Genomic DNA, 23856 nt, shown 5'->3' on the forward strand with positions numbered 1-23856 from the left:
CAGAAGGGACACATCAGCAGCTTGTGGCCCAACTAGATCAGGCTCTGGGTGGCGTCTGACTAAACAATAGGGTAGACATTTAACGTTTCCTTTTGGAAAACTGTCATCCAAGACTGATTTTTTTTTTTTCTTATCTTCCGTGTCGGCGGATGGGAAAAGAAATCGGATACTTATGAGGGGTATTTACGGAATGACCTACAGGAGACTTTCCACGATGTAAAGTCTTCCTAGCCTGCTGGGACCATAGAGATTTAGCTGCTTTCTCAGCTAAATATATCACTTAATATAACCAAGCACAGTGCAGAAAGGCATCGAAATTTTTTTTAATTAAATAGGTAAGATATAGATACTGAGGTTTATATAGTTCTCTAAAGAGGCGACTTGACCTGCCTCAATAAGGAATTTACTTTCAGAAAGTACTTTGGATGATCATTTTGATAGAACCACAGTTAGAATATTATCATAAAATAAATGATTAAGCATAAACATCAAATAAACTTTTCCTGAGTCATGGTGATTCATAGTCTGCAGTTTTCTGGCATGTGAACTTTGAGAAGACTGTTTCTTTCTCCACTCTCCACAATGAATTGAAAGGCAAATGTGAAGCTTATCCTAATTGTCTCTAACCTAGTTTGACAAGGTCATATTTCTCTTAAAAGCATTGCATTGTGATGGTAATTATTTTTCTACATGATGGAAGATAATTTCAAGAAGTATTCAGCTGAGAAAGCGAGTGGAATGTTTCTGAGGACCCATTATCTTCTTTATGGTTCAGCATGTCTCCAGATCCCTGTTCGTTTATTTTTTCCAGTGTTCTCCTATTCATTTGTCGTTCCCTGTGTGGGAGTTGGGAAGGTCACCCAGCTCTTTTTTGGGCTCTGACTCTGGAGCCACCTTCGGCGTATCTCCCGTCATTTCTTACTGAGGCCAGGTCCCAAAGTTGGGCTGTGCTTCCTTCCAAGCGCCTGCCCCAGCCGAGTCCTCCACACCCTAGGCCCGCAGCCTCCAGTATCTGGATGGTAGCAGCCTCCCCTGCCCCTGTGCTCTCCTGCCCTGTGCAGACCCATGTGTCAGACCCTCCACAGTCGGTCCTCCCATCAGGCCCCCTTGATACGTGGGATACCCCTTGCCTCCTTTTGGTGCCCAGCACATAGTAGCCACTCAATAAACACTCATCTGTGGGCCTGCCCTGCACAGATCCTCGTTTCCAGCTCATTCGTACACCCCTGGGGTTCCTCTCCTCCTTCAAACCCTCTCGATTTTGTGATATTTACTAACTGCAGGCCCTGGGCCTAACACTCAGATGACCAAATTTCTCTTAATTACGTTCTGACGTGCTTCCAAGGATCTCCATCGATAGCAGGCTTGGTCAGGTGTGAGCCTTGTGCCACGACCACGGCCAGGAGGACAACACCCAGAAGAGCACATTTCCGGGTGTGGGTTTTCTAGAATGGAATCTTAACCAAACATGAAAAAGAAAAAGTGTGGCATTGATACATATCATACCATTAGGATACAACCACCGCCACAGAAAGAACCAGGCTGCTGCCAGTCAGAGGTCTAGGAGGATCTTTGTGTTTCCCTAGTTCTGTTTTCTAGAGGAGAAATTGGAAGCCGCCGGAATGGGCGGGTCTGTGTTCTAAGCTGAAATAACGGCAGTCCTTCTCCCTGGGAAGTGCACGCGCGGAGTCCCGGGGTTACATCATCCTGGTTGACCCGATGAACTGACCCCTCTCCTGTCCTCTCCAGGGAAGCCATCAGCCGCGTCTGCGAAGCCATCCCTGGCACCAAGGGAGCCTTCAGGAAGAGAAAGGTATGTCCCCTGCCTCTCGTCTCCCTGCGTCTCCTCAACTTTTCCGCTCTTCTGCTCAGCATCTTCAATCACACAATTGTTCAGTTTCCTTTTTCCGCCGCCTGGCTCTCGTCACTTTTTCTTTTTGCTGGGGGAACCAAAAGGCGTCCCTTAAAGAGGGTGACTCGCAGTGGCTCTTGTCACTTTTAAAAACAGAAAGCGCTTAGGTTCCCTCCCTCCACCACGTGGTTACAGAACAGTTAGCTCTCGCTGCCACCCAAAGAGACACCTGCTTACTCACTGTGGGCCTGAAAAAAAGGACGACGATGACTACAGACACGTGAACAGGGACAGGCGTTCTCCTAAGCCTTATAGACATTGACTCCCTCCACCCGAGCAACTCTCCGTGGTAGGTGTCCCCCGTCGTGTGCTGGTAAAAGTTGATAAACCGGCTCTGGGTGGGAGGGCACCGAGAGGCACTAGATTTGTGGTGTTTGCCAGTTTATGTGGCGCAAATACTTCCACCAGGGCCGACTTCAGGCTCTGACGTGACGCCCCTACAATGGAGTCCGGAAGGGACGCGCAGTAGCACACGGCTGTATGGCATGTCCAGGTCCCATGGACGTAAAGAACCTGAACAGCACAGATAATAGCGAATGTAGCGACAATTACCAAGTGATGAGTTTTGAGCATTTATTGTTTGTTTTTAAAATGTAATTTATTTAATAGTAAGTTTATGTAACTCAATTTTTAATAGCAGTGTTTTTAATAGCCAGCTCACAAAAGTCCTAAAAACTTAATAGTTTTCTCTCGTTAGAGGGTACAAGCCAGCTCTAGAACACCGTTGGCTATCCCCCCCATTTTACAGATGGTAAAAACTGAGGCACGCAGATGAGAACCCACAATGTGAGAAGGTGGGAGAGCTGAGCTCCAGCCCAGACCCCCTGCTCCGGGGCCTGCGTGTTCAACCCCTGTACTCCACCTTTTGGTCCTGGAGGTGGTTGGACCAGAAGGAATAAAACCAGATGACAGAAAGCTCAGGAAAACTCTTTACTCGACTGTCTAGTAAACCCATGACTGAATCCCACCCTCAGGGCTTTCTGTGCCTGGACCGCACGGTGGGGAGGGCGTCCCTCTGAGTCCCTGAATCTGTCCTGAGGCTGAGGTTTGGGGCAGGCTGTGGCCTTGCCTCTACAGCTCCCTGAGCTGCCGGCTGGTTCTGTCTTCGTAGCTTGGGGACATTCGTGCACCCACAGGGCGACTGGGTTTCAGGCAGAAAACTCTGGGTGAAGGTTCCATGTGCAGCCTGTGTTCTGGTCGGCTCACAGGGGACGCAGGGCACCAACAAGGCTCCAGATTCTTGAACAGAGGAACCGGGAGGGCCTCTGAGAACAGAGGTGGGGAACCTCCTCTTTCAGAGCCAGGTGGCGCCCGACCTGCAAGTCTTGGGGGTACTCTCACGGTTAGTTCTCCTGGTGCAGGTGTGGAAACAATGCCAATTTCTGGGCTCCACCCCAGGTATTCTTCATCAGAGTTTCCCGGGGAGCAGGCATCTCTGTTTTCAAATAGCTCAGGCAGGATAATCAAAAACATTGCATGGTGGTTAAGAGCTGGTGCTGATTGACGTGTCATAAGGGTGATGTTCTCATCTGAAGAGGAAGGGGAGTTGCTCAGCAGTGGACAGAGAGAGACAGGTGTCGGCAGTGCCCATCCAGGTGCCCGAGGAGAAGGCGCCTGGCTGGAAAATGCAGTCCATTGGTCCCTGTGCCAAGGACGTTTCTGGCAGCTGATGGATGCGACAGTCAGAGCCAAACCAAGTCTGTCCATCCTTGTGCTGGCTCCAGGCCCGTCGGATTCTAGTTGGACCATCCATGTGAGCGCTGACCTGGGAGGATGTTCCAGCCGAAGGATTTGTGTTCCATCCCTTCAGCAATGAGCGTTCTCAGGACTCTGTGGGGTTGCCCATAAGCCCCAGGAGCCGGTCCATTTTAGTGTGGCCCTGAGTCGTTTGGCTCATGGGGGGCTGAAAACAGTCTCTGAGTCTGCATTGCTGTGGGCCCTGGGGCACTTTCCCCAGGTTGACGAGTGACCCCATGTGGCGCATCCCGGCACGAGCTGCCCGGAACACTGACACCTCTGACTTCCCCACAGGGGGCTCATCCCAGTGTGTGCAGATCAGCTGTTCTACAGTTCGCATATTGCGTTTTCTAGAATTTGTGTTAGTGTTGGATCCCACCCTCCTAGCTCGTTCGTGGGGTAATTGTCTTCACATGTCTAATGAGGGTGGAACGTGGAGGTTTGGGGGTGTGACGGATAGGAACCATGTGGAGGCCCCGACGGTGAGGCTCCAGTGAGTGGAAAGCTAACATCACACTGCTTGATTTCACAGCCTCCGAGCAAAATGCTGTCCAGCATCCTGGGCAAGAGCAACCTCCAGTTTGCGGGGATGAGCATCTCCCTGACCATCTCCACCGCCAGCCTGAACCTGCGGACACCCGACTCGAAGCAGGTCTGTAGGCGCTCAGGCCCCCTGCCCTGCCCAGAGCCCCCCACACGATGGGTGTCTCAGGGCGGCACGCTTCCAGCTTCACCTAGCGTAAAATCTTCACCAGTCTACAAACTTGGGCCACTCCCAAGGGTCGCCAACAGAATGATAGATGGAATTGGTTCTCTTTAATTCTGCTATAAATTACCTTTTTTGTGAGCATAATGCATGAAGTCATTGCTTTACTTGCAATGTGGAAAGAGGTGTACGCGTGTGCAAAAGTCTCCCCGCGACGTTCTTGCTCTATTTTGTTTTCTTTTGTGCCGTGTCTCATTGGTTCCACAGCCCACATCTTATTTCGCATTTTATCCTCTTTGAAATGGATGACATGTCGTGGTTTAATGGGCAGTATTTTCTTTCTCAGCGGGTCGTTATTTTGGAGCCTCCCACAGCTGATGGTGTCGTGGGTTTGAAGCGATGTGCTGTGCCTGTGGCATGTGCAGTGTGGGAAGATTTCCTCCTGACAGAGGCGGCACAGCGATGACGTTTATTGAGGCACATTCTGTTTAGGATGGTGGGGTTTCTCTGCAGTGTCTGTCTTTTAGGTTTCTCTGATCGTTGGTTCCTTCAGCTGGAAAAGTGGGTGTATGCGTAGCTGTCCTGTGTACCAGCAGGGCAGTTCTGAAAGCCGAAGGAGGCGAAAATGCTCATAAACCATGTTGGAATTGTGGAATGTAACCTTCCTTCACCTGCTCTGCTCAGCCGGGGCCTCTGTTGCTGCCAGTGTAAGCTGGGATTTGGATGTGTCTACATGGAGAAAGATGGGCAATCCACAGACCCCCTGAATGCCACTCTTCTTGACTGGCAGTGTGTTCCTGAGGATGCCCAGGGTTGCCTCCATGTTGTTATACATGTTCATAGTTATTGATTTCCATTTTCCCCAGGTAGGCAAGCAGCACGCTCAACTTCATTTATTCCCCTGACCCTGCGTGAGATGTTGAATAGATTCTAGATCCAGCATAGAAAGGAGAGGCAGTGTCCGGGCTTCACTGTGACACACTGGGTGCCACTTCCCACTCCATTGCTTTGTCCTCACTCGACTGGAGGCTCATCCCGTGTCTTTTCTCGTTGGCTTCTCTAATGGATGGGTTAACTGGTCATTTGGGTGATGGATTAAGGACGCTCGACAGGCTCGGCCTCTCCTGGAGCCGTCTCAGGGCTGAGGCTGCCTAGGCCTCCGGGTTGCATGGGCCCACGTCCTGCGAGGGAGCTCACGGAGCGGGTCCCCTCAGCTCTGTGCTCACACACCATATCCATTCTTGTCCTGTGTGGCTTGGCACCTTTTGTTTCCAGGAATACTCAGACCATGGCCCTCACTTCTGTGGGATATATGTCCTAATTCCCCCTCTTACCTCATTCCCCACCTCCAAAAAAGAAGGAGAAGCAGACTCAGAAAGAGTGGAAAGGATGAGACACCGAGGTTGGCCCTCTCCGTCCTGGGCTTGGGGGCTGGCTGGGTGTGTCCAGTTCCCATCGTCCTGCCCTTGGTTTAGGGGGATGGGAGTGAGTGCTGGGCTCGGAAGCCATGGGGACGCCAGCTCGGACGACACGCGCTCAGTCTGAGGAAGGTTTGGCAGGAGTCTGGCCGAGCTTAGGGCCTGGCTGCTGCAAATGAAGACCAAGCCTGCCTGGACACTTCTTTCCCAACGAAGAGACAGCAGAGAGACAGCGCCCGCTCCCCTCTGCCGAGCTCTCAAGGAGAAGGAACGAGATGAAACACCCTCAGAGCAGAAGCTTGTGTTTTCAGTTACTCAGCTCTAATTTCTTACTCCTTTTTCAATGTCTGTCTTACCAGAAGAGCTGAAATACAGTCACACAGTAATGGTCAAGCATCGTGTTGACCAAATAAGATTCCCATTTTTTCCCCAAATCGTAGTGTCCACTTTCATTTCCAAATCCTGGTTTTAGAGCTGCTTTATAAGCAAAAAATTAAATGAGCAAAAATGAACAACTTTAGAAGCCATAGTTTACCATCACTTAGGGATGCCACATCCTCATTGGTCTCCAGGAGCCCGTTACCCGGATAGAGGCTGGATTCCAGAGAGCGGTGATGGGCAGCTGTTAGAGGCTACAGAGCTGGCCCCACTGTTGTCATTCGTTTATATGCTCAGGTTTTTCTAGATCCTGAGTAGTTTTGCAGGTGCCAACAACTGAAGTAGGCATTACAAAATACCTTATTTTACCTTATAAGTCAGTTATAGTGTTGCTTCGACTTTTACAGGAGCAGGGCTGGAAAAAAATCCCTTGGCTGGTAGGATTATGGCTCCGTAAATTCTGATGGCCATCAGCAAGGGCCTGAGGGGGCTGTGCAGAAATAACCCTGGTTATGTTGGGATGGAGACTAGAGTGCTCTTCCCACCCCCGGAAATTTACTTCAATGTCATTACATTGTCTTTAAAAAGAAAACAATAGCATGGAAGACTTACGTAGCTTTTTAAAATTTAGGGCAGCTTCTCATTTACCCAGTGTCCACTGAGTTCCCCTGTACGCTGCAGTTTATAATGCTAATGGAAATTTCCCATTTTAAAATTAGCTTGGAATGTCCTCGTTGGTTTGTAAATTGATACATGACATGAGCGCCTGAGGGGGCAGGGATTTGGAATCTGGGATGCAGGCTTTCTGGTCTGTGTGCCCGGGGTACGAATGGGATGAGGTGGGGGACGGCCACACTTCCCTCCACGTTAGCTGTGGGGTCTGCATTGAAGACCCTTATGTCTTTGGAAACAGGAACTGCACAGTTGGAATGTTTGGGGGTATGGGTGAGGCTGTTTCCTTCTCAAAGAGGCATGGTTGTTAAGACCACCCTGTGTTCGGTCCCAGCTCTGCCCATTAGAGCTGTAGTACTTCGAACAAGCCACTCGGCTCCTCCGAGCCTCAGCTCCCCATGTGTAAGTTGGGCTTACGGTAGTTCCCACATCACTGGGCTGCTGTGAGCTCATTCTGGCAAAGCGGCTAGATGAGCAGCTGACACGTTGCAAAAGGTGTTATTACTTTTATAATTGTTGTTTTCATTGGGTACCAGTTTTACTAATTTTCAGGAAACCTTGTTGATTCGTATTGCCTGCCAAAGACAGTTGGTTTCCTGAGCCCTGGGAAGGGTGCTAACGGACATCTCGTTTCTTGTTTTGGGCCCCGCAGATTATAGCGAACCATCACATGCAGTCCATCTCCTTTGCCTCCGGGGGAGACCCGGTAAGTGCCCTTGGCGCCGTTTTCTCCCATGCTGGTTGGGAATGCTGAGAGGGGGCCCTGCTCCAGAGCTGTGCCTCTTAGGACACTATGAAGTTCATTGTGACGCCAAAGGTTCCCTCCTGGTCTTGTGAGAGCTTCTTGGCTGTCATTCTTGTAGGGGTAACCCAGGACAAGGACCTACCATTAACTTCCATTTCGTTAGCCAGAGCTGGCAAGAATCCTTGAAGCCGTGGTGTTCTCAAGAGGCCGTGAAATAGCTCCCGAGTTTTTCAGAGCTGCGGGTTGTCCTTGTCTCGTGACTCTGCACGCTCTCCTTTGTTCCTGTTTTCCTAGTGGACCGCCGCTGGGTCTTCAGTTTTTGTATTTTAAGTCTACTCAAAGGCAGTGATTTTACTTAGTCTGGTTATTCACAAATATTTGAAACTGGCATTTTTCTCTCCAAATCTAACACCGTCTTTAACGGTTTGCTGTGCCCACAGGGAAGGAGTTGCAGAGATAAGGAGAGAGAGAGAGTCGAGAACAGATGGGAATGTTCTTTTTGCACTGCTTCTTGTGTTAAGAGGGTGGCTCACCATGGAATTTGCTCCCGCGTCTGGTCAGGAGTGCTCCGACGCCGCGCCAGGGTCAGCTTCGGGGTCACGGGAGGCAGGGCTCGGGCCGCTCCCGCACGCTGGCTGCGTCCACTGTTGCCACTCGCTGGGCTTGTGCAGGGAGGGAGGCGCAGAGGGCATCGGGGAGAAAACACCGTCAGCGCTTTCCGGCAGAGACGGGGAAGAGGGATCCCCCCAAGACTGTTATCACACTGTTTATCATTGGTCTGGGTTAAGTTTTCACCAGTCCGGAGAAACATTTAAAAATTAGGGCAACAGAGTGGGTTTTTCTTGGAGCTAAACATACTCAATTAAAAAAGATTATTCTGTATCCTGGGACGATGTCCTTTGGCTGTTAAATAGTCTTTTTATAATAAAAGAATGGTGGTTTACAGGTGGAGTTTTTGTTTTTGTTGTTGTCTCCCATAATTAAACCCATCCATGGTGCGTTTCTGAAGATCATGTCTGTACGTCTGTGCACACCTGTGCCCGACCTGCGCTGCCCCCACACACGTCTGTACTCGCCCTTCACCTGTATCTGTATCGGGCTCCAATCAACTTGCAGTGACTCTCTACTTGCCTGCTCAGCATGATGCTTAGAACCACAGCTTCTTAAATTTGGAAGGTAACCCAGCTTGAAAAATCACAGGAAGAGAGATTGCTCACCTGCATCAAGAGCTCCTTTCAGAAACCTGTCTCAAACCTCGTCTTTGTGATGACATTATGAGTGGAGATACAGACATCTAGAAAATGGGAACCAGATACGTTGGCTTGTGTTAAAATTATTTTGTTCTCCAGGATGCACACAGGTCTGTGAACGGTTTTCAAATTTCCCCATTATTAAAAAAAAAAAAAAAAGAAAGCATTCAGTCATTCAGTGAACCTGAAGGTGATTCATAACCTTTTATATGTTTTCTGATTTTTTTCTGATACAGAAAATGTCCTGATACCAGGGGATAGGGAGCCTTGTCACTTTCCATTTCAACCAATCCAGTGCATATTGCATTGTGCATGAGTTCCCATTCTAAATTGGTTTGTAACCATTACAGTTGATAGATGTTTTAAATAAGACCAACAATTCTAGGTTCTATTCCTTGCTCTGCTGCTAAGTGTATATCTACTTATTGCTTTGTGCCTCAGTTTATGTGGTGAGAAAATGGTATTTTGAAATGTCAAGTAAGATAGACTGGAAAACACTGTTAATTTCTCCAAAAAAAAAAGGCACACTATAATTATAATCTACTGTTATTAGCAGTATTAAAAGATGACCAAAAGAATGCCAGAATAATGGTCAGGCTCGGAAATTCTTGGGAAGTGAGAACAGAGATGGGATAAATACAGAACAGGTGCTGGCAGCCCCATCTTTGGAACTTAGTATGCTCCCTGAGTGATGTCAAGAACATAGTTCTGAACAGCAATCCACTCCCCTCGTGCCAGAAGAGGATCGATACTGGCACCAGAGCACTGTGTCCTGGCTCGGCCCTTGACCATCTGAGTGACAGGGACACATCGCATCTCTTTCCTGACCCTCCTTCCTCAGCTTTGAGCCGGAACAGAGTTTCTCAGACTGGAGTGAGAATTTAAAAAGAAGAATCTCCTTGTATATGCCACTAGTGTTAACTCAAATTAATTTTGTTACCCAAATATGTACAAAAATAAAGTACAGACTCCTTATGTTTATACTTTTCATTGAACGGTAAACTCCAATCAAATTTGGAAGTTGGATACTGATAAACACAGTAAAGCCAACAACATTCAAAGTAATATTAATTTACTGTGATAGATACATTTTTCCAGAAGCTACGTGTCTGCCCCAGTGTGGCTCCAGAACTGGCCGCCTCGGTGCCCTTGGAGTCTTTGAGGTCAGCATCTCTCCACCACCACAGCCACCGGATGACTCAGTCCTTCCACTGATTCCTCCTATTCAAGCGAACACTTCAGTCCTACGTCATTGTGTACAAATGCGACATTAATTTGCTTCAAGTGGGGCAAAGGCATCTAGCCTGACTGCTCTTTTCTAATTCTTTAAAAACTTGGCACCCATAGTGTTGGAAGCCCAACTGCAAATCTTGGCACTGAGAAGGCAGAATGACACGGTGGTCATGCAGATGATCCCAGATGTTCCTATATTAATTTTTAAGATGATCATGGAAATGAAAACACAAAGTTAAAAAGAAATTCTAGTGATGTCATCTCAAACCCTGGAGAATACACCTGCCCAGCCGTAGAGTTCCAGGGATCTCTGTTAGGGAAACGCTAGTACTACCTCAGAACCCTTCTGGCATTAATTTCTCCTGAATCCAGGCAGCGTGGCTATGATTACAAGCTACAATCCTTACATCTGCCAATAGCTTCAGAGTCTGGCCAGAGCTTCCTTGGAGGAAATGACCAGAATGCAGGTGACCAGTTTGACCGTCTCCCACTCCCTTTCCCTGGTCAGCCTGTGAATATACAGTGGACAGTGGCCTGAGCAGGCAGAGGAAACAGCTAAGGCAGGCTGCATGCTGGAGAGCGACCCCAGGGTAGCAGCCTGTTAAGTCAAGAGCTGCTGGAAGCTCTCCTCCCCCTGCTTGGTTTTAGTGGGTCACTATGAGTTCCAGGGAGAGGGGTTTGGAAAAGTGCCTGTGCACACACTCCCTGCAGTGGGCGCTCATACCGGTGCACGCCCACCCACCCTCACCTCGACCCCTCCCCTCTCTCACTGGAGGGTTTTCTGGAGCACTGTAGAGGGAGCAGGGGTGGTTTGCTCTGCCCATGGAGAGTAGCAGGGAAGGAACTACGACAGAGAATCGCGCAGATGCTGAAACGAGAGGAGCGAATCAGTGACCTGGAGCCTTCGACGCGATAGCGTTTGGGGAATACCTGCAGCAGTAGGGGAGACCTCTCCCACTTGCCCCCCGAGACTATTTTGAATGTTGCAAGTGTCAACTTTGCAGGGCAGTCTTTTCCACTTTCAAGACCTGAGTTCCTCTGACTGTTTAGAAACTAAAATCCACGTGCTGCTTGAGGTCACGGTGTCCTCTGTGCACCGAGTAGATGAGGAGGCAGGGGATTCAAATCTCACTGTAACCTTGTGCCTTCTACATAGAACTCTAGTTTGAAACATCTTAAAAGGATTGAAATCACTACTTGCTCAAGAAGAAAAGAGCTGTCGTATCTCATCCACCTGTGAGGGGTGTTTGCAGTCATCCTTTGAACATCCACTTTGATTTTCTCCAGTGCGGCCCCCAGCGGGCCAGCAGCATCACCTGGAAACTGGTCAAAAATGCACATTTGGGGCCACACCTTAGACCCACCCAGTTGGAGACCCCGGGGTGGGGCTCAGCAATCTGTGTTTTAACAAGCCCTGCGGGGATTTTGACACCAGCTCAAGTGTGAGGAGCAATGTTGTAGACCATGACTGGCTCTCAACCTTGGTTCATGTGAGAATCATCTGGGGAGCTTTCACAGTTCCCTGAGGCCCGGGCCTCACACTCAATCCCGTCAGATCAGAGCAGCTGGGAGCCGGGACTCAGGTGTCAGCGTTGCTGAAGCTCCTCAGGCGAGCCGGCACGCAGAGAGCGGGTGCCCTCAGTGTCCTGGCTGCTCGGGGTGTGGGTGTGGAGGAAGAGCATCAGCACCCCGGGCGAGCTGGCTGCAGAGGCGGACCCGGGCCCTGCCCGGACCTGCCGGGTCAGAGTCTGCACTTCACTAGAGCCCCATGATTGCTGCCCATGGCACAGTTTGCCAAACGCCGTCTTGCAGGGCGGTGACTTGGGTGGTATTTGGTTGCTGGGCTGGTGTGTGCACCGTGTGTCTGGCTGTGCTGTCTCTGGCTTGTGATGAGTAACGTGGACGTCTCATTTTTCTCTACAGGACACAACAGACTACGTCGCATACGTAGCTAAGGACCCTGTGAATCGCAGAGGTGAGCAACGCTAGACCCTTGCAATCTGTCACTGCATACAGCGGGCTGAGCACTGGATACCAGATGTCCCTCATCACCTCAGCCCCCTTCACCAAAATGAGCAGGTCGGATGGGACTGTTGAGGATAATTGAGGCTTGCAGGCAGTTAAGTGTGACAGCACGCCTGGCCGGGTTAGGGGACGCTGGCGTCTGTGAGCTTCAAGCACATACCTGTACCCAGACGGCCACAGCGGGGTACACCTGACTGCACAGTGCAGCTCCCACTCCCACTCTGAAGGTGGCCTTGGTGACACACAGAACATTGCCTGGCTCCAGCTCCTTGTGTGTCCGCTGCCGTCTAGGCTCCCCTGAGAAGTCTCCGCTGCCCTTCCCAGCCCTGGAGGCCCATGTCCAAGCTCAGGAGCTGTTCCCCGATGCCCCACGAAGCTGCTGGGGCCTCAGACGGGGCTGGGTGGGGAATCCGAGGCATTCAAGCACTGTCCGTCCTCATGGGCACTTTACTCCCAGACCCTCCCTCCACACCCACCGCCCCATTTCTTTTATCACTGACAAACCGAAGCCCCACCTCGGATGCCAACAAGCCTGGTGGGTGGGCTGACTGGGGTGCAGCGCCCGTGACTGCCAGGCAGCCGCTGATGCGCTGCACAACCCTAGGTGAGAACTTGAAGAAGGCGCCGGTGGGGTTTGCAACAATGCAAGACAGCGCTTCCCCCGACTTCCCTAGGCTCTGCTCCTCCCACCCTCCCCCAGGTGCCAACTGTTAAATTTTCTAGTGTGCTTTGCAGAATTTTTTTATTCACATACATGCACATATTCTCTTCCTCTTTTCATTTCCATACAAATGAATCTTAGCCTTCTGTGTGCTGCCCCCCCCCCAACACTGTGTCTTGGACATATCTTCAAGACAGCCCACAGACAACAGCTTCACTGATCCAAGACGTGGCTCCAGTGACGAGATCCGACTCCAGGTCCACCGACCCCAGGGCCCTGGGTACAGACCACTTGTTCTTCCCCACCATGTTGCGTGGCCCGTCCTAAAGAGGCAGAGAAGCAGGGTTAAGTGGTTAATATGTCAACAGACTTTGCAAGTTGCCTCCCAGTCTGGCTGTAAACACTTGCATTCCTGTGGGAGCGTGTGAGGGGATTTCCTGCCAGGCCTGTTCCAGCGCTGGGTTGGGAAGCAGTGACCTGGTGGACTGTCTTCCCTGTCTTTCAGTTGAAGGTAGCACAGTCCTACAGGGAATGTCAGCTGTTATCCCAGGTGCGCTGAAGCGCCCGCACATGCTGTCATTGCAGTGGCTGGTATATTCCCGACGTGAGATGTTCTGATACAGATAACTCCCCATTTTATAACCGTCACACTGTCACTCCTGAAGCAGAGGTGGGTGATCAGAGTCTTGAGGGTAGATGGGAAGAAGAGACAAAACATCTCATTCACTGCCCACAGGACCCGAGGCGAGCTCAGTCCCGCTCTGTCCCCATCTCATTTCCTCCCATCTCCCCGGCCCTCCAGCCCCACTGACCTCTAGCTCTTCCTTGAACATGCCAAGCAAGCACCTGCCTCAGGGCCTTTGCACCTGCTGGGTTCTATGCCTGTGACATTCTCACACCAGACCTTCACATGGTTCCCTCCCTGACTTCCTTGAGGCTTCTTCTCCAACGTCACCTACTAGGATGGCCTTTCCTGGTCATGCTATATGTTGCCCTACACCACCATCCTCTTTCATCCCTTGTATTTTACACTATTGTCTTCATGGTTGCGGTAATTTCCCAGGGTCACTGGAGCAGATGACCATGACCAGGCAGTGGGAAATGACAGAAGTTTATTCTTTCCCAGCTCTGGAGGCCAGGGGTCTGAAATCAAGGCATCGCAGGGCCACGCTCCCTCCAAAGGCTCTAGGGGAGGGTCCTTCCTGCCTCTTCCAGCTTCTGGTGGCCCCAGGCATCCCTTGGCTCGTGGCCACATCACTCCACTCTGTTCTGTCTTCACGTCACCTCCTGCTCCTCTGTGTCTGTGTCTTCTGCTCTTCTGTTTCTTATGAGGACACTTGTCGTTGGATTTAGGGCCACCCTAATCCAGGATGACATCATCTTGAGATCCTTAACTACCTCTGCAAAGACCTCTTTTCACAGGTTCAGAGGGTCAGGATGTGGACATGTCTTTTGGGGGCCACCATTCCACGCATGATCATGGTCTGTTTTCCTCTCTAGTTTTGGTGTCCACCCTCTAGACTGTAAGCTAGGTGAGAGCAGGCCTCTGCCATGGTTCTTGCTCTCTCCCTGGACCCAGGGCAGGGCCTGGGACACAGTCAATGCTCAGTAAGCATCTACTGAGTGAGCGAATGTTTCCTACATTTGTCTTGTGCTCACGTGCAGGGGTCTTCCTAGGGTACGTGCCTCGAGGACGAATCAATTTGTCTTTGGGATCCTCAGCTTTCCTAGAACGGGTATTTCGCCTTCTAATTCCACCCGTGGCGTGGGAGGGCTCTTTTGCTTCATACCTTCTTCAACACTTGGCATTTTCAGACTTGTAAATTCCTGCAGTCTGCTGGGTGGGAAATTATCTCCTTATAGTTTTCGTTTGCCCCTCTGGGGCTAGGACACTTATTAAACGACTGTTAACTAACAGCATGGGCGCTGAACCGTGGCGTTCTTGCCTGCCTCTGATAAAAAGACGTGGAACAGTGAGGAACATGTGGACAGACTAGGGTGGCCTGATGACCGTGCTTGAGTTGGGAGGGTCTCCATTTCTCTGGTAAGAATTCACTGTATTCAATGGTTCGTTGAAGGAGTGCGGGTTGTCAGCCTACTCAGAGGAAAAAGCAGCAGCCATTGCTTTGTAGGATTTTTTTCTAATTGGATTTGGACTCCAGGTGTCTCCAGGGTTCCCCTAGTCACCAGTGGGTGGGGAACGTGGCTGTGAATTTAAACTCTTGGAGCGTCTGTGGATCTGGGTAAGAGGACGGGGGAGAGCCCGAGATGGGACCCCTTCAGGGCTGGGCTGCCTTGGGCAGGCAGATGGCAGTGCAGTGTGAGTTGAGTGTGAGAGGGTGGGCGGGGGTGTGACTTCTTAAAAGGGGAGCACAGATCCCGAGAGCTTTTCTGCAGAATCCTCTCATGGAAACACTGCCCACCGAGGTGGAACAGCCCACCCCCAGGATGTGAAGCAGTTCACTGTGGTGGGAAACATGCTGGAGCCTGTTTACAGTCACTGGTGACTTGGGCTTGAGGGGGCATTAACCCACAATCATGTGTAAAAGGCCAGTGACTCAGTGATGCCCTTTCTGTGTGTCAGCTGCTCCCGACCACAGAGGATGTAGGGGAAGGGAGGATTTGCATTTTCAAAGTTAAAAAAACAACGATGATCTAATCAGATGATAAGGAATCAGCCCCTCCAAATTCAAAATGATTAAGAAAAGTATTTCAAAGCTGGAAAGATGAGTTTCTATCCATCGTCATTAACGATGAACCTCACCCGAAGTATTCGCTGTGCTTTGAGATCAACACTGACAGCGGGGGGCTTTCAGGGCCAACAAGACATCTCAAACTTGTGCATTTTATCTTATCTTTTTTAACATCTTTTTAAAGATATTTTTATAATATACATACTATTATATTAATACAGGAACACATGTTCATAACTTATAAGTAAGTGGACACGTGCTCAGTACAGTAGAGAATTCTTCACTGGTGGGCATGAGTTAGAAAGACCCTGGTGACCTCTGATTTAGAGACGTGAGGATGTTTGGGGGTTTGGGTGGTGTGATGGGCATTGCTAGTGCTCACCGATGTCCTGTCCTCCACTCCTCCCAGACCACAGAAGACTGTCCGGCCAGCTCTCCCGGGTGGGAGGAGCCAGGTGACAGTTGTGTGCTGTGGTCGGGGGGAGCAGTAGGGATGATGCGGTTAGAGCTGGTGCGCCCCCCTCTCTCTCTCTTCCCTGGGTTGTGTGGAGGCCGTGGGTTGAGATTCAAGATCGAAAGATCAAAGCAGCCTGGGTCACTGGGTCACCACCTGGGAGAGCTGCCTAGAAATGAGTGAGCAAGAATGAAGTTGTCTTCAGCCCCTGAGATGTTGGGCTGTCTGTTACGGTGGTGTCACTTGCCTGTGCTGACTGAGCAGCTGTCCGGGGCAGGGCATCAGGGAGCACGCTTGGATGAGTGGAGGCCCCAGCTGGCCCGCTGTCCATTTAGCAGGCAGATTGCCGGGCAGTCTTGAGCGCCGATGGAAAAGTGCAGCCGATGCCTCTGGCCTTATTTGGAGCACTGGGAAAACCGTGACCTGGCACCCTGACGGAGTGCCTGCTGCCCCGCCAGCGTCTCCCGTGAGTGGGAGACGTGTGGGTTCAGCTCTCGGGAGGCCGCCATATGAAGAAAGACGCCGCCGCCCAGTTCTGTTGGCTGTGATTACAAGGGCCATAGCGCACGCTGCTCTGAAGTGGCTCGTCCCCGGGAGGGAGTGGCCTTTGTGGGGTGGCCTGAGGAAGCCCCCTCACTCGTGTCAGGGTGGAGCTGGCCGCTCTGGGAATGAGCCAGCTCTCCTGGAGAGTGACCACAGCCTGCTTACTGGTCGAGGAGAGAGACCAACATGGGCAAACGAGCCCCACGCTGAGACCACCCACACTCCCGCACTTCTACAGAGAGCACCCATATCCTCCCAGAAGGGGTGGGATGAGGGATGGCCCCATTTTGCTGCCCCTCTGTTGGTTAGGGACACACTTTAGGATTCACAACATCATTTTGAGTCTCGACTCGGCCCCCCCCCCGTGTACATGCCTCTTGTCTAGTGACGCCTCTGGCTCCGTCCTTTCCTTGTGGGGGTGAAGCCAGCAGCCCTGATGGTCACCTGGGCGTGGTGGCCTCATCGTTCCTCACACACACCAGGTAATCGGGTCAGGCCAGAAGATGGCAGCTTTGGCTAAAGAGCATTGCAGTCCTCTCAGGGAAATGCCAGGCCCGGAGAGACCGTCAGCCCGGGCTCAGAGTGGGATTTGGAGGGAGTTTCTTGAACACAGAGAGGCCATTCTACAGCAGGAGCCTCAGACCCGCCAACAGCTGGCGTTTCTCAGTCCGCTGACGGCTGAGCCAGATACTAGAGCCTGGAGCCCTGATTTAATTCTGCGTCTGCAGGTTCTGCCCTCCTCTTGTATCTTAGATGACAGGCTCGACGCTCACCAAGCCGGGTGCTTCTGCCCAGAACCCTACAACTTCCAGATGGCCCGGAAACTGACTTAAAAAGGGCCCCTTTCAGGCGTTGTGTTCTCTGGTGAAGATGAGTGGGCCGCGTGGATCCATCATACAGCTCCTCTGCAGAAACCTTATTCTTCATTCACTCTGTTAAAGGTTGGGGCGCTGCTTTTCTCCTTAGAAGAAAGATAAACTGCACTTCCTTGACCCGCGCCCAGTCTATATTCTGGGCCTCCCTTAGCTGGAGCCCATGCTGGTGAGCAGCACAGTGCAGGGCACGTGTGGCTGGAGTCCCAGGGCAGGTGGCAGAGCCAGGCGTCTGCCCTCGCTCCGGCCTAGACTCCTACTTCCTTATCGGCTGAAACCCCATTCCTATCAGTTAACAGACAACTGCGCAACTGTAATAGCTGTAAGATGGGCTTGCTTTGTGCCTGCCCGGGTTGACACCTAATAAATACTAATATCAACAATAAAATAAAATTATATCAATAGTAAAAATACAGCTAGGACATCTGTCTCCTTGGGACAAAGCCATTGGCCGTACCTGAGATAGGATGATGTATCCACAGGGTTGCATTGCCATCCGAAGCAACAGCACAGTCACGCTGCTTTTCCCAGGAAGTGCTTTTCCCTGTATCCTCAGAAGTGCACAGCCCCCTCAAGCTGGGGGAAGAAGGAGCCTGGGGACCCCAGGCCTGGCAGGTGCCGTCAGGGTGACTCCACGAGCCTGGCTGGCTTTGTGCGTGGAGAAGGCAGCGTCGTGATGAGAGAGAGAGTCACCAAACTGCGGAGGCGGTGGTGTCTCCGTCCCTTCCTGCGCAGTTTCCCATCTCAGCGCGTCCTCTTTCCTGTGTGTACTGGGTTCTCCTGCAGCAAGGGGGCAGTCGGTGTCTCTGGTGCTGGGAACAGCTCCCCTGTAGAAATGCCTCCTCCTGCCCACCGGGCACCCCCCGCGCGGCTGGAGGAAGCTCCTGGAAGCTCTGTTGCATCCTAACCTTAGGAAGGGAAAGGTGGAGTGTGATGTACGCACCTGTCATTTTCTCCAGGGAGAATGCCTTTATCCCGTTAGTAACAACACTGTGTCATGCTGGTCACAATATCACGCGGAGGGGCTGGGACTCTTCTGAGGGATGCCGTGGACATGACTTGGAGGGGAGACGTTCTACTTTCTGGTAGAGCAGAGGGGGGACCTTCTCCCACCTCCCCCCACTCGCCCCTCTTTTCTCTGAAGGTTCCACGTGGATTATGCCCAGCCTGGCCACAGGACTGTGTGTCCTCGTGGGACAGTGAGAGCCCGCCCCAGAGCAGTTAAGGGTTGCTCCAGGCCCTGAAGGGCCCTGGTCTGGCTACTGACACCCCTAATTTTGATCTGCTCTCTAGCACAAGCTGCTTTTCTGAGAACCTGCATGAGTATCCAGCCTCAAATTAGAGTAACTGCAGGCGGCATGTGGAGGCGTGGTCGTACTGGTTCATTAACGTCCCTTTAAATTCATCTTAAAAGGCTACTCTTCTTCCTGCTTCGAGCTGCCGCATTTGGTGAGGACACTTTCCTCCTGCTCGGAGGTGAGCCAACAACTTTCTCTGAGTCCACCGAGTAGCTCAGGATTCATTCAACAAGAGTCCGTTTAAGTCCATTTTTTAAGTCTCACGAGGCCTTAAAAGGACTCATTTCTTGTTACAATCAGGTTTTGTTGCGTCGAGGCTTCCTTCCAAACTCTGTTTTCTCTGTTGCATTCTGAATTCTAAAGAAATTGAAGAGTGATCAAATTGAAATTTAAAAATTTAAAATGTACTTACAAATAGAACCTTTAATTTTGGAGGGCACAGGCTATTAAGAAATGCATCCCTACGGTGACACTGTACAGCAAGGGGTCCTGAGGGATAAGCTGCAGGTACACTTGCCAGGACATATTCTGAGGACACATGCACCTCCTTGTCCCTCTCTTCTTTCCACGCCTGGCGGGTTTCACCCTCAGGAAGGGCTGATGGAGAGGAGCCTGGGCAGCGCCAGCGTCGGTCTCTAATGGCCTGCGTCCTTTGCTCTCACAGCTTGTCACATTCTGGAATGCTGTGACGGGCTGGCCCAGGACGTCATCGGCTCCATCGGACAAGCCTTTGAGCTCCGGTTTAAGCAATATTTGCAGTGTCCTTCCAAGATCCCCGCTCTCCATGACCGGTGAGTAGCACTGTGACACGGCTTGCAGTGGCCTTTCTGCATTTTATCACCTTTCCTCTTAAAAACACGTGAAAAGAGAAAACCACAAAACCTCCTCCCTGAGGTGTGCTCTGGACAGACACAATTAATCACAGCGCTTCCTGGGCTCAGAGACACCTGGCCGGTTCTGGACCATGGCTCAGGGAGCCAGCAGATGGAAGCCAACATATGGGCGATCTCCCAATGTTTAGAAAAACATTTTCTTGAAACTATAGTGACGGTAGCCAAGGTTACAAAAAAGCATTGTAATATGTTTCCATTCTGTTTCCTCTGCAACCATGTGATGTTTCCATATGTCGCCTCCTGTGTCTGCATCACCATGGGTTCTACGCATCCCGTCGTCCTTGTCATCATGGTTAGCCAAAGTGCTGGTTTAGAGGCTCCCCCCGGAGGCTCTGTGCTTGGGAGGACCACCATTGGCCTTTGTAGCTTTGAGACGCGATGGCCTGTGTTGCTCTTGGCAAGTTCTTTAACCAGTCTGAGTCTCAGGGGCTTTCTCTGTGAAATAGGAATAATAGTGCCTTGATAGTTGTTGTTGTTTTTAAGTGTTAAATGAAACAGTAAATGTGAACAGAAATTGTGAGATATTTCATTTTTTATGAGAAATGTTCAGTATCTCCCATTGAGTTTCCTTAGGACATAATAATATTCCATATAACATAAAGCATTAAAAAAAAAGCAATATGGGTCATTGTTGTCCTTCAGTGTTTGTCCTTGGTTGAATTTGCATAGTGAAAACCTATTACAATGGTGTGTTCACTGTAAATGAAACTTTATTTCTCCTAAATTTACTTTTTACATTTTTTCCCACTTCTACAGCCCCATTCTGTGACTGATTCATGAAGGCAGTCTACCTTCACCTTCGTTATTATGGAGGCGTCTTTTATCTCTCTGGTCTTCAACTTTCTTAAAAGAGATTTTAAATTTTTTTCCTTATCCACTGTGAAATTTCTTTTAAGAGATTCATTTGGAGGTGCCTGTGAAGGGCCCACATTTTCCTGGTTATAGAAGCTTCCACAGGTTCAGACAAGCGTGTGTGTGAAGGGTTAGAGTTAGAAGGTGGCAGGGACCGGTTAGCCCCTGGTGGGAGAACAAATGTGTCAATTTTATATATAATGGGACATCGTTGTTAAAAAGAATACATCGTACATGTGTATTACCAGAACAAATCTCAAAAATTTTAAATGGAGTGAACAAGGATATGAATGATTTATGAAAATTTAAAAAACACACAATGGTATGTATATCACTTATGGATAAATGTGTGTGTATAAAGAGTATAAAAACATGCGAGAATATTACACACTAACTCTAGGATATCTGGGAGTGGGGCTTGAACTGTGTTTGTCGAGTGTGTTTCCTCCCTCGCATTTTATAATAAGGATGTTCTAATGTACACGAAGGATTCTACAACGACACCTGTAAGCCCACTGTCCAGATTCTACCCATAACATTTTGCTGTTAATATCACATAACTATCCGTCCAAAGTAAATCTGACCAATTTTATTTCTTTAAAAACGAAAGCAAATATAGCAAAATGTTAACAAATGTTTAATCTCAGTGGTGGATGTGTAGGTATCTTTTATATCAATTATTATGTTTTTCTGTACTTTTGAAATGTTGCATAAAAGTCAAATAAATGCTATTAAAATAGTATGTACAAAATGGGTAGAGGGAGTTAACTGAACAACCAGGTTCTCTGGGAATGGACTCAAGGTATGAAGTCTTGTATATGTTTCTATGTAATAAAGTTTGAAGACGTTTTTGGGAAAGAAAATGAAGTAGACAGATCTTCTCTACTGAGAAGACCTTCAGCTCCAAATGCAGGTATTGGCAGATTTCTAGAGCAGAGCACTCACAGGGGGACCACTTCTGGCTTCGCTTGTGGGTGGGTCCCTGACATCCATCTCACCTTGTCTGACCTGTTGTGTCCAATGGGCAGGTCTGAGAGCGAGGGAGCAGGGGGGACGTTCCTTCTGTCCAGCTGGGACAGCCTGGGCCATGAGAGTACCCCCCTGCCTCCTCTGCTGTGCCCCCTCCTCCACTCCCAGCCCTGTTCCGGGGACCCTGGACTGCGGAGGGCGCAGGCCAGTTTTCCTTCTGAGATCCTAGGGCCCAGCAAGGCAGGAGCTTCCATTGTGAGGAGTGCTCCTTGGGGTTTCTGCTCACTCCTCATGCCATTTCTCTCCAACTGGGACATGTGAGCTAGAAGTATGAGAAGTTGGGACAGTCAGCTTCTTTGCCCACAACGCTTGGAGTGGAGAGGGGACAGATGAGCGTGGAGTGAGTGTGGCAATGTTAGGGCCTACCTAGCTGGCCCAGAATATCCAAGTGCTATGTTTGTGGTGCACAGCTTCCTCTTTGCTTCCTCTCTTGCTGCTGGTGAGTGGAAGGCTTTACTTACTTGTGAATTAGTTTTTCTTCGTTGTATTAATTATTGGGGGAGAGACTCTGTGATCTTGATTCATCACCCATCTCCAACTGGACATCAAAAATAGTGCTTTTAAATGAATGGGCTTTTTGGTTATAGTCTGATTTTCCTTAGAAGATTTTTCCTCTGATTTTTCTTGCAGAAGACCAATGTCAGTCTCAGTAGAGAACACAATAAAAAACAAATGAAATGTGGGTTTGTTTTTGGACTGTAATTTCTGTTCCATTGATCCATATATCCATCCTTATACCAGGACCTCATAGTCTTCAATACTGTAGCTTTGTAGTAAGTTTGAAATCAAGACGTGTGAGTCCTCCAACTTTGTTATTTTTCAAGATTGTTCTGACTCTTCTGGGCCCCTTGCATTTACAAATAAATTTTAGCATGGCTTGTCTATTTTTGCAAAAAAGACAATTGGATTTTTATAAGGATTGTGTTGAATCTGTAGACCAATTTGAGGAGTATTGCCATCTTAACAATGTTAAGTCTTCCAATCCATGAACACAGGATGTCTTTCCATTTATTTAGATTTTCTCTAATCTCTTTTAACAGTGTTTTGTAATTTTCAATGTACAAGTCTTGCACTCGTTTTAGTAATTTTTATTGCCAAAATAAATATTTTATTCTTTTTGTTACTATGATAAATGAAATTATTAATTTTATTTTTGTTTTTTTCATTGTTAATGTATAAAAATACAATTGATTTTTGTATATTCATCTTGTATCCTGCAAACTTGCTGAACTCATTTATTGGCTCTAATCATTTGTGTGTGGGTGTGTTTGTGTGGGATCCTATATATAGGATCATGTCATGTGCAGATAGGGACAGTTTTTCTTCTTCCTTTCTAATCTGGGTGCGTTTTATTTCTTTGTATTATCTAATTGTCCTGGTTAGAACCTCCAGTACAATGGTGAACAGAAGTGGAAAGAGGGGACATCCTTGTTGTCTTCCTGATCTTAAGGAGAAAGTGTGCAGTCTTTCACCATTAATTGTGATGTTAGCTGTGGACTTTTTTGTAGATGCCCTTTATCGGGCTGAGAAAATGCCCTTCCATTCCTAGTTCCTTTGGTGTTTTTATCACGCAAAGGTGTTGGATGTTGTCAAATGCTTTTTCTGTGTCTATTGAGATGAATATTTGGTATTGTTTTTTTCTATTGATGTGATATATTACATTAGTAGATTTTTGGAAGTTGAACCAACCTTGCATTGCTGGGATAAATCCCACTTATTCATGGTGTATAATTCTTTTTATATGTTGCTGGATTTGGTTTGCTGGTATTTTGTTGAGAATTTTTGCATCCACATTTGTAAGTGGCATTGGTCTGCAGTTTTCTTGTCTTGTGGTATCTTTGTCTGGTTTTGGGATCAGGGTAATATTGGCCTCACAGATTGAGTTTGGAAGTATTCCCTCCTCTTCTATTTTTCAGAAGAGTTTGTGAAAAATTGTTATTAATTCTCCTTTAGATGTTTGATAGAATTCACCAGGAAGCCATATGATCCTGGGCTTTTCTTAGAATGTAAGTTTTTTGGTTACTAATTCAATATCTTTTACCTATTACAGGTCTAGTCAGATTTTCTATTTCTTCTTGATTCAATTTTGGTAGTTTGAGACTTTGTAGGAATGTCTACATTTCATCTAGGTTATCTAATTTGTTGGCATGCAATTATTAATAGTTTCTCTTATAATCCTTTTTATTTCTGTATGGTTGGAAGTAATGTCCCCTCTTTCCTCCTTAATTTTGGTAATTTTCTTTTTTCTTGGTCAATCTAACTAAAGATTTATCTATTTTGTTGATTTTTCCAAGAATCAACTCTTGGTTTCATTTATTTTCTCTATTATTTTTCTACTATTTCACTTATTTCCACTTCAATATTTATTATTTTCTTCCTTATGCTTGCCTTGGGTTTAGTTTGCTCTTATTTTATTAAGGTAGAAGGTCACATTATTGATTTGAGGTCTTCTTTTATCTTACAGGCATTGACAGCTACAGATTTT

At 48.7% G+C, this 23856-nt stretch overlaps 1 protein-coding gene across 1 annotated transcript in view; it reads left to right on the plus strand.

The window, feature by feature from the left end:
• Positions 1-23856, plus strand: part of SHC3 (SHC adaptor protein 3) — a 133548-nt gene that overhangs the window by 80849 nt on the left and 28843 nt on the right. The window contains exons 3-7 of the mRNA XM_058566053.1: positions 1750-1813; positions 4182-4301; positions 7476-7529; positions 11975-12026; positions 19262-19388. Of these exons, the coding sequence (XP_058422036.1) occupies positions 1750-1813; positions 4182-4301; positions 7476-7529; positions 11975-12026; positions 19262-19388 (417 nt within the window). The remainder of the gene's footprint in view (positions 1-1749; positions 1814-4181; positions 4302-7475; positions 7530-11974; positions 12027-19261; positions 19389-23856) is intronic.

This window comes from Diceros bicornis, chromosome 22, assembly GCF_020826845.1.
Source record: "Diceros bicornis minor isolate mBicDic1 chromosome 22, mDicBic1.mat.cur, whole genome shotgun sequence".
In the NCBI taxonomy this organism is placed as follows: domain Eukaryota; kingdom Metazoa; phylum Chordata; class Mammalia; order Perissodactyla; family Rhinocerotidae; genus Diceros; species Diceros bicornis.